The 11,502-nt window shown below is 40.7% G+C and overlaps 1 protein-coding gene across 1 annotated transcript; it reads right to left on the reverse strand.

Annotated features, from left to right (window-relative positions):
• Window positions 1-1,132: 1,132 nt before the first annotated feature.
• LOC118336477 (transmembrane protein 229A) lies at window positions 1,133-5,456 on the reverse strand. The gene has a single exon (XM_035673147.1). It carries the CDS (start codon window positions 5,350-5,352, stop codon window positions 4,249-4,251), a length of 1,104 nt encoding a protein of 367 aa, XP_035529040.1. The 5' UTR covers window positions 5,353-5,456; the 3' UTR covers window positions 1,133-4,248.
• Window positions 5,457-11,502: the final 6,046 nt, after the last annotated feature.

Raw genomic sequence — 11,502 nt, forward strand, 5'->3', positions numbered from 1 at the left:
CATGAACTAATCACTCTCACCTCTTTTAAGGCAGTAGTGGGCTGGACCTCGAGGCTCGACACATGACGGAGGAGACACAAGTGGGTCACTGGTGTATTGACAGAGTCCTCTGGGTAGTAACCCTGTGAGGTGTGTCTGCTTTTTGTGCATTTGCTGGCGTCACGATGATCTCCAAGGTGGTTTAAAGAGAGAGACATTCGACCACTTTACCACGTATCAATTAAAATCCAGTCTTGTTCAGTTATTATTATATGGTTCTCACCATTTACTATGACAACATACACTTATACTCAGGCAAACTAAAAAAAAAATAGACCAGTTCAGTGCTATGATGCTTCTTCAGTGCAACCAACCAACAACACAAAAGCACATGTTACCTTGACAACACTCCACATATATACACTGCAACAGAAAGCACAGTGAGAAAACTAAAATGTCAAAACAGAGAGACATCAAGTAAACGTTTAATATGTGGGTTTTCTGTTGAACTCTCTCGGTTAGTCCCCGTGTTGTTTCATTTGTTGAATTTATAACAGTATCTTAACAAGGAAGCAGAGACAACACAAACAGCCTTTGTGTTTACCAGGAACTGATGTGTGGGTTCTGGTATAGAGAGTAACTTCCAGGCACGAAGCCAACTTTAACCAATCACGTTATCTGTTACTTGCGTGATTGGACCTGTTTCATCGAGATATGGGCAAACACGAACCTAGAAGAAACTCCTCCATGGTTGATAATACCAAGCGAGTGTTGTGACTCAGCCTAAAAATAGGTTGCAGACCTTTGTGTTGTTGGTAGCCTATGATAGTGAGTACTTCAACAGAGCAAAAAGACCAAATCAAAAAAAGAAAAAATTCCACCTTATTGCACAATCTCTCACAAAACTGACATGCCTGCAACACTTTGTTTTCTTTATACTTCTCTTTTACAACTGAGGTTGTCAGATAAACATGCCCCTATAGCTTTTACATGAACTCTACTGATCTATTTTATGATGAGAACAAAGCAAAATATTATAACATAATTGCTCAGAACTGGTTTCCCAACAAACAAAGTAATGAAATGAAAGAATGCCAGTCGTACAACAGAAAAAGATTTAATTAAAAGTGTAAGTTGTAGAGTACATGCCATTGCAAGTCAGTCACCATTTTTCACTTTAATTTGCATTTTATTCCAACCACTCATACATTTTCTAAAAGCTGTCTTTTTTTTTTTTAAATTGGTGAATAACACAGCACAAAGTAAAGTATGATTAAAATACAGTTATTCGGCCATTAAAAGTCTTAAAGAAAGTCTTTTCACTCATGTGGCTGTGGTTCAAATGTTTAAGAACCTCAATAGCTGCCAAGTTGAATGAAAAAAATCCCAAACACACCAGCTACAGGCGGGACTCACTAGTACTGTAAATGCTCAGTGCTAGTTGTATCAGTTCTTAAATTATTTAATGTTTTTAAAATAAAATTTGACATCTCTTTTTCAGAAGTAAATCATTCTTAAAATGTACAGACAAAATACAATTTGATTCCTTGATAAAATCAACCACACAGGCAAAAAGAAAATCTGGTTTTATATTTTAACAATACAAAGTGAATGATTCTAATATATTTAATGGCGTGCAACAGTTTTCAATGTCGCTCCCACAGCGTACAGAGGTATATAATCATTACCCAACCATTGAATCAGACTCAAATCTTAAACAGATTTCAAATGAATTCAAGATTTGTCTCCACAAATAACAAGCTTATCTAAACATTCAGAAAATACAACTCACCCCTTCATTCAAAAATACAAATGATCATAATTTAAAGGTGTGATTAGAACAAAATACTTCCTAATTATAGAGACATTTTTAAAGGGCAGCTTCATCAATGATGGGACTGATTCCAGCACCAAGTTTAAATGCTACTGTGGGAGTTAAACGGCTTCAGCTGCCGGCAAATCCGTCAATTTATCAGCCGCTTAATTCTGAACTCCAACTCCAAATGATGGTTAGTTACCTAACAAAGTGACTTGTATAGAGTTAGCTAAGATTTACCACCATTTGCTTAGTCACAGTGCAAGGTACTTAGATTAGTTTAATAAGGCATAGGACTGCTAATAAAGCTAATTTGGGTGTTAGAACATGCACAATAGTTTATTTTGGGAATATTTAAATGAAAACTGTTCCTTCTGGATTTGCAATATGTCTGCACTATATTCACTTCATATTAAGTTGATTAATGGAATTAAATTAAATATGCTGTCTTTGAGACAGACGTCGGCGTCAGCTCTGGGCTGCCTGTCTGTCAAAGAAATGCAATTTACATGAAATGTCCATCAGTTTGGGGTAAACGCACTCAGTAAGTACTTTTGAAATGAATTTGACTAGACTTGGAGCAGGAGGCTATAAGAAAGTTTCATAAAATAAGGACAAAAACAAGCAATGACTAAACAGACTCGTCCAGCAGGAGCTACTTATGCAACCAGATAATCTTTTTTTGTAAATATTAGCAGTTACACAAGTTGAAAGCACAGAATGTTGGAGGTTGTTCAATGCATCCAAAATTAAACCATACTGAAACCTACGCCGTTTGTGTTTGTTTATAGAAATTTTTACATTCGAGCAGCACCGGTCACTTAGCGGTGGAACCAGTGCTGTTGGGACGAATGCAACCTCAGACGGTCATTAGTTATGAAGATTAAAACATTTTTTATAATTAAAATGTGCAAAAACACTTTAAATATAAAAAGAGGAGCCCCAAAGACACCAAGCCTTGTTTGTTTGAGTCTGGTTGACTCCGATTTTGCACGGGAAGGCACTCCAGCAAAAGTTACGTTTGGTTCATGAAAGATTCACAGTAGAAAAATCTCACTTGGCTCCTCGTCTCTGTTCAGCTACAGCTCTCCTTGCTACATGTGTTACTGGGTTGATCTCTACTCTAATAGTTGCCATGCATTATTCAGGGGTCGTATTAACAAGCGGTTTGGCAGTTTGTTTCAAAAAGTAAATTGACAATCAAAAAGTAAATAAAAAGATGAGATGAGATGAGAAAAACTGCAGGGATGCACTGATACCACTTGTTATCAAACTAAATAGTACAAGTACTTAAATTTGAGTAATTGTGGATACTGAGTACCAATATGAGTACTTAATAATATCATTACAGTTCTTATGACTTTGAAAACACATTTTATTTTCATCAGATGCTCCTCACTTTGACTGTAACATATTAAATTGTGCTAATGTTGCTGTAAAAGTTGCTTCAAATGTCTCCAAACTGCTGAAGTTATCCTCAGCCTACATGCTCAACCAACAAGAGATTATATCACGCTGCTGTAAAGTGTTATCAGACTGGTTTTATGATTACAACTATGAGTACATTGGCACGGTATCTAACTTGATACCCGATACTAGTATCGGTATGAGTGCATCCCTAAAAAACTAAAGAAAATGGAACAATAGTGTCTCTGTTAACAGTTTCGTCTTTGCCTTGAAAATACTGACTTTTGAATATTACGGGCCAATATCTATTTTGCACAAACTTAAATCATAAACCTTTTGAAACAAAACTCTCCAGATGTTCTTTAATGGGTACTTCAGAGCATGCAGATATGAGCTACAGTTAAAGCATGCTGATGCATATGTTAATGACACAATCGATCCAACTCAAACCAGACCTGCCCCAGTGTAATGTAACGTGTAAGGTGACAAGTCTGCCACTGCGGCCATTAAAAAAATTTAATATTCACACCGCAAAGTCATGAAGACTTGTAAAATAGTAATATTACAACTATATTTTATATCAGATACAAATGGCAGTAGGTTCACTTAATTGAATCAGGTTAGGTAAACAATTCAGGGTCCTCAGTTGTGTTTTTATCTTTATTACTGGACCCAGGAATATCAGCTGGAACATGTCTCATCTGCATACTGTTAACAAATGTTCAGACTCCAAATATCCAAAGTAACCGGTAACATAAACTTTTCTAAAACTATATTAACTACAGAAAATGTTGTATCCTATATTCAACATCTGTTGTCATGGCAACACATTGCTGACCAAAGCAGTCCAAAGACTCAAAGTAATGCAATACTTTGTGGACAAATCCAGAGCCCCAGACCACAATCTGGTTCCATATGATACAATTCTTGCAATATAGCAATATTTATGTATATTTTTAGAAAAATCAGTTAATTAATGTTAATGTTTGTTTGTATAATGTGAGCCAGATTTCCCCCCTAGGAGTTAAAAACCTCTAAGAGCAAACCTAGAGTGGCTTCTTTGACTCGAGCTGTCCATTAACCTCCCCATTCTCCCCACTTAAACCATTTACATCTTTGCTGCACTTGATCCTCAGCAGGACGTTAGACAGCATGTCCTGATACAGGCTGAGGCAGACCCAGCCCGGCAAGTAGAGGAGGGTGATGAGTCCCATGAAGTTGTGAGGATAATGGGAGTAGTCCCAGGAGCAGGCGTCGAACTGCCTCAGGACCAGACCCCAGGAGAACTCCCAGGCGTAGATGAAGCAGATGTAGATGGGGAGCCGCCGACACGTCCCCCATCCCCGGCTGAAGTGCAGGTGAAGGTAGAGCTTCTCCACCACGAAGCTGCAGCTCCCGTACATCAGGAAGGACCACAGGGAGGTGTGGCCGCTCATGGTCCGATCAGACTTCTCCACGAGGTTGAAAACTGAGGTGAAAATCACTTCGTCCAGGAAGCCGTGCATCCCGAAGAACAAGAAGCGCAAGAAGCCGGGGAGACCGCGAAGAGGCCCCCGAACGCGACCTCTGTCCTCCGGGGCGGGTGCGCTGGGGGGGTCGGGGTGACAGGAGGGGTCGGGGTGACAGGAGGGGTGATACTGCAGCCGAGACAGCCCTCTGTGAAACACCTGGGCAAAATAGAGAGCCAGGATGTAGTGCACTGCCAGCTGCGTGCCGGACACCACCCTCACCTGCTCGGTCAAAGTGTTGATGTTCCCGATCAGGATCTGCAGCCCGATGTAGACAGACGGGTAGAAAACAAGATGAAACACCACAGGCCGACCACGGAAACACCTCTTCTGTGAGTAGATCTTCTCCAGCGCAAAGTGGGTCAGTGAATGCATAATGCAGAGATACGGAGAGGAGAAGCCCACCAGTTTAGGGTCCCGATAATTCAAAACCCCATGCAACGACGAGAGCAGGACATCCAGAGTCACGCCGTGCATCCCGTAGAAGTAAAGCCGCATCCATCGCGGCAGCTCCCGCAGCGACTCCGCCGCGTCCTCGGTCTCTCCGGACGGTTCTTGTTGGTCGGGCACTTGCGTCGTTTTTAGGCCACCGGCGGGCACTTCTGAGCGGCCGCGGGGACCTTGTTGCCACCGACTGGCCATGATCGGTCACTCTGTCTGGAGAGATTCAATTGTCTCTCTCTTCCTGCACATTGTTTGCTGTTATGTTCCGGTGCGGCCGCACAGTGCAGCGAGCTGCGGCTGCAAGCATCTCCTGCGCTGTGTACAGAGTGACTGCTGCCTTCAGGGGCGCCCCGGAAAAACCTGTTTTTGTGGCACCCAGTTTGACGGCATTTAAAGAAGCCTTGTTGACTTTTCTTGCAAACACACAAACGTTCTGTTGACGTGTTGTTCCTCACCAAAACACACCGTGCATCTTTAAGGTCATGTCCTTCCTGATAAGACATTTGCATTTGACATATTGCTTTAAATGGGCCATGTTTTACTATCTAGCCGTCTTTGTGGGCACAGTGCCATGATTGCTGGCAACTGTTAACTGTTATTGTTATTTGTGAATGCATGTTTGTTTTGGTGCATGAGCACAGTACAAACAAAATGCAGACTCACTTGTAAAAACATAGCTCATAGCGCCACCAGTGGTTAAAAGCCTTCACAGGCGACCTATAAATGGATACAATTGGACATAATATCAGGCTATGGTAATATTTTTAATGGTTGTTTTAGTTTTCAACCCAAGTAGAACATTAGCTTGACTAATAGTCAAAATAACATTATGATAATACAGTGCTCTTTTTACTGTTATAAATAGTAAATAGAGTCAACAGTATTGACAGTAAATGCAGCAATAATTAAGGTGTGCCATGCAATTCAACTCCCATCTAAAGTGTGATTTCTCATACATGCTGTCGCTGCTCTGGGTCGTCATTTGCGTCGTTATACCAAGGTTTAGACATTTCCAACAGCACCTGAAGGCAGCATGAGAGAGCGCCAGAGGGAGGAGGCGGTGTATTTGTGCTGTAGACAGGACGGTTTGGGCTCTGACGCGTTTATTAATTGAGCTCACGTCCCCCTGCGACGTCCTGACGTTGTTTAATTACGACTCATTAATAATAATTACAGCAGATTACTCTGCTGTTATGATAGACCAATATCGGTCCTCACTAAACTCATTTGCTGAATTAAAACGAAGTAAACTAATCCATCATCTTTGATCAGAATTAACGAATCACCCCATCATGGGTACCTGGAGAGTGTGACTGAAGATGGATAAGAAGATAGATAGAACCTGAATGTGTTCATTCATCATCATTTCATTTAAGTGACAGTGACTGTTCTGCATGAAGTGGATACAGGCCACTCACCACATCTCTGACTACATCCGCTTTTTTGTCACTACCTTGCAACAGTGGCACTTTCATGAACTGTATGTCTACAGTTAAACCATATTACTGAGAAGACAGCTTTTCCAGCAGGACTGTATAAACAATATGCTGAACAGATACTGAACAAATACAGTGATTCGATTCTAAATTATAACCAAATCAACTATTATGATGAGGATTTGAAAGTGTATAGTGACACATGATGAGCTATCAGCAGAATATTATGCAGGAGCAGCAGTTTCATATACCCCGGGGACTTTCATGCAGAGGCATGTTTGATACAAAACTGATCAGTGGAGACAGTCTGGTGCAAAAGCTTCTAAAACATTTAACATTATAGTGTTTGACTGTGAGATTTAACAGGGTAGAACTTGTGTGAGTTATGTAATTGATCCCTTTAACCTTCTTCTGATTCTGGCTTGCACAGTATACACTCATATAAAGGTAAGGAGGCTTGCAGCACACCTGGGCACCACAGAGGGGCAGCATTCAGAATGTGTGGCCAAAATAGTGAGAGATACAGTTCATTTTCTACAAAGGGAACTGAATGCAGTTTTCTGTTAAGTGAGTCTGTATGTATGTGTGTGTGTGTGTGTGTGTGTGAGAGAGAGATATGGTGCACTGTGGTGTCACTCATCTCTTCTTGAGCTGCCTCTTACTGGTTCAGCTCTGGCTGTGTTTCTGGCTGGTGCGCTTTGTGTGGAGGATGGAAGGATTGGTGTGTGCTGATTAGTGTTAGTTTGTGTGTTTGTCTGCCTGCTGAGAGAGTACGAATGTTTGTGTGTGTGTGTGTGTTTGTTCTACCTCTTTAAACAGTCTTTCACGGTTTCACAGTGTACATTTAACAGTATCTGTTTGCACTTTGTGAGTGTCAGCATGTCTCTGTAGGATGCAGTTTTGTGTGCTCACACTGTTTTTGTGTGTGTATTTGTGTGTGTGTGCATTTTTGCGACTGTTTTTGGTATGTGAGTGTGTATGCATAGTGTGTGTGTGTGTGTGTGTGTGTGTGTGTGTGCACTCAGAGGGAATAGAGATATCAGTGTTCTTTCTGGGCCGCATAGATAACACTGTGTCTCTGCATGGTTTAAAAATCAGAATCACTTCTGCACAGAATAAACACACTCAGTCGTGACCCAGAACAGCACAGAAAGCAGGACAAATTCTCAAATACAGAATATAGATAAGATATGACCCTCCCTCTCTCTCTCTCTCTCTCTCACTCTCACTCTCTCTCTCTCTTCTCTCTCTCACACACACTCACACACACACACACCACACACACACAGCACACACACACACACACACACACACACACACACACACCCCACATCTCCACCTCTTATATTGCTATAGTACATTTCTCAACCTCCAATAAGTGCACTGCTGCAGGTAATGGCGGCTATTATTCTTCAGGTGGAGCATGTTGACAGAAGCCTTTATACATAAATAATTCATTACATCATTTATTGTACAACATAATGCAATTATTTTAAACAAATTAGATTATCACTGATATTAACAGTGCACCCAGAACATCTAAATCTAATATGAAACATTAAGGTATTGAATGACACTCAGCATGAAGAAAGTCCTGGCAAAGATGAATCAGACAGAAAAATTAGTTTCCTTATTTATAATCATGGAGGTTTTTTTAATAATGTTCTGTGCAGTGACGCCAGCAGCAGAGATAGAAGAGGTCAGAGCTTCCTCGTATATTAGATTCCTTTGTATTACTGTGTGCTATTTTACACTTTCATTTCATCTATCAAAGGACGTAGCCTGACAGATATCCATTATTCCATGACAAGAAAGTTAGAGTAAAATGAGGAGAACTGATGTGTGAATACAATTGTAGTTCAGATAAAAAATGTTTTTGCAGAGCTGAAAATTATCTCATGATGCCACAGTTATTTTTCAACCCACTGGGTGGTGGCGACACAAACTAATCCTATCCTCATGTCTTATTACTGTCTTTTATTCAGATGACTTCCAGACTTGATGTTGTACAATGGGTCTATTATTATGAAGCACGCAAACAGTGGAACATTACACTGAATAGAAGTCAAACAATGAAACGTGCAAATTTTCCCTGTGTGCTGGATGTTTTCTTTGTACTGATGTGTGACAAGTTTTTAAATAGTTTTATTGTGGGAAGATGATTGTGATCTTGATATGTCATGGTCATTACTTACGACAGTAAGTCTGTCCTTCAGTGAAACATCAGCTCATCCCTGAGTTTGAGTCTCCATGTTGATCAGATGAAATGATGTAGACCTTGAGTCTGTCCCACAGACAGCTGGCCTGTTTTCTTTGTCTCTCTGTGCATGTTTTGTGCATTTATTGTTTTGGTGGATTATAGTTAGCTGAGTGTTGGATGTTAGGGAGATACATAGTGCAGAAAATGCAATAGATACTAAAATTCCTGGCTGTATAGCAGCATAAGGAAAGCCTGTTTGTGTTGCTTTAAAACATTGTTTCCTTGGGCTTAAACACTAGATGGCAGCAGTGTGACACATCTTCCTTGGCTTGGGTGGGCCCCTTTGACTTGGAGAGCTTTTCATTCACAGAAACAAAATAATACTGTTTTACATGGTGCGCATTTCAATGCATAGTGGTTATATGCACGTACCACTGATGGCAAATGCATAAGACAGATTTATGATGCGTGGCCCAGATAGCCATGATACATTATTGTGTATGCATTGTAGCCTTGCACTCCTACTCATCACCGTGTGCTGATTAAAATGTTAACAATGGACGATCCAAGCTTATTCTACTGCTCATTGTATGTCGTTCACATGAGTGTGAGTGCCATTTTAAGCCTGAACATGTTTATTTAGTTTCTGAAGGGTTTCAGATCGTATATTTTAGGCTCTTGTACATTTACAAGGGGCTCCTGTAAATGTACAAACAGATATATTATATTAGGTGCTTCACAGCCTCTCCTCAATTGCATTTAAAAACATTTTCTCATCAAATGTCCTGTTAGGCTCATTATAGTTTGTGAGAGGCTGTAAGATGAAGCTATGTGATGTTTGATTGATGTGACGCTTGACCGAGTCCCACAGGAAATGAATGTGAGTCTGCAGTCATGCACTTAAAATGAGAACCTCTGAAAATGTAATTTCAGAACCCATTTCCTCCAATTTGAGCCATTATTGAATGGACTGCTGGCCCCATGCGCTCGCATTGTCTCATATGGTCAGGTTGGGTAGGATAATGTGTTTGTGTGCTCAGGATAAGTGTGTGTGTGTGTGTGTGTGCGCGCGTGCATGCTCAGTATGTGTGTGCTCAGTGTGTGCGCCCATAATCTCATGCTCTGCTTTCATAATTTCCCCTAAGTTTTTACATGTTGATGCTTGTTTGTTTTAATTTGAAACATTTCAACGCTAGTGTGCGCCTGTTGCTTATATGAGAGAGTCTACGTGTGTGAATGTGTGCTCCCTCCAGAGATGGGAGGAGGAAGAGGGGGAGGATGAAGAGAGGATAAAGATCAGTCTCCTCGATAGGAGGTTTGCTACTATTCCCGGGAGTAGTTTGGGGTCTTGTTTGCAGCTTTCTCCCTCATTAGGAATTCTGTGCAACCCAGAGACCCTCCGAGGATTAACTCGGTCACACGGCAACACAACACCCTGACTTACCCAGCCTCACCTATAGCCTCACCCTTCTCTACTCTCCTTGTCTCTCCTCTAAAGGCTCCCTCCTCTCCTCTCCTTCTGATATTGTAATTCATTGATGTCTGGCTCACCCTCGCACTCTCCCATCTTGTATTCAGTCGCCGCCTCTCCTCCACTATAATTTTATGAACCACATCTTCTCCAAGTCTGATGGTAATATTTTTTTATATATAATCTATTCATCTCATACTACTTGGATAATGCTGTTGTCACTCTTTCCTCTCCCTGAATTTATTTTTTCATATTCTAACTTCTCCCTCTCATACTCTCCTGTGCAAGCCCCAGTGGATCTACTAGTATAATTAATCTGTGCCTTCGACACCCCTCTTCACCCATCTCATTCTCCCGCTTATCCTCTCGTCCTCTCTCGTTTCATCTCCGTGCTCCTCTCGGTAGTAACCTTAGCGACCCTCCTTTTAACCTTGTCATCTTAAATAACCCTCTCACCACCTCCTCCTCCCTTATATATCTCTTCAACCTCATTCTAACCTTCATTTCCTCCTTTTTTCACCTTTTAACCCAATTACCGCCCACCACATAGCTTTTGTCTTTAGTAAAAAGATGTTTTCCTGCTTTTTCCTTACACATTCCTCACACAAGTGCAGTCTCGTAACCTCTCACGCCCTCTTTTTCAACCCTTTTCTTCTTGCTTCCATTACATAAAGTCCTTGTCCTTTTCATTGTAGTATTTTTTTTTATAATACTGTGATTTATGATCATGTAGAAAGCCTGAACAGAACTGAAACTTTTCTATGGGTTTTGTATGCTCAAGGTGGAAAAAAAAATTGCATTGAGCATTTATGTCATCAGTGCATTATGACCAAGGTTTGGATGGAGGCTCACATAACTTTTCGTGAATTGAAAGTTCATAGAAGCTTCCACCTCAACTACTGTGTATTAAAGTACAGTTTTCATGATCTCAAACCTTTTTTTTGTTGTTGATATTGAACTTTTTTAACAACACTCAGTCATTCAGATTATTTAAATTCTTTAATTACTTCTCTGTATAGTAGTTGTTATTGTTAGTGGCAGAGTCCACCATTGCCATGCTGGATTGATATTGCCTTTAAACGCACAAGGGATTCACACGAAACGGTGCATGCAAAACAGCTTTTCGGTTTTTGATTGTTTTTCACTAATATCTGTTTACTTCTGCTCTCCCACAGCTGTATCAGAGTGATGCAATAATCAAACATTAAGTGCTCCTGCTGCTTCATATTAAAAGCATTCAA

This window comes from Morone saxatilis, unplaced genomic scaffold (genome assembly GCF_004916995.1).
Source record: "Morone saxatilis isolate NCDOM2014 unplaced genomic scaffold, NCSU_SB_2.0 Contig10, whole genome shotgun sequence".
NCBI classification, from domain to species: Eukaryota; Metazoa; Chordata; class Actinopteri; family Moronidae; genus Morone; species Morone saxatilis.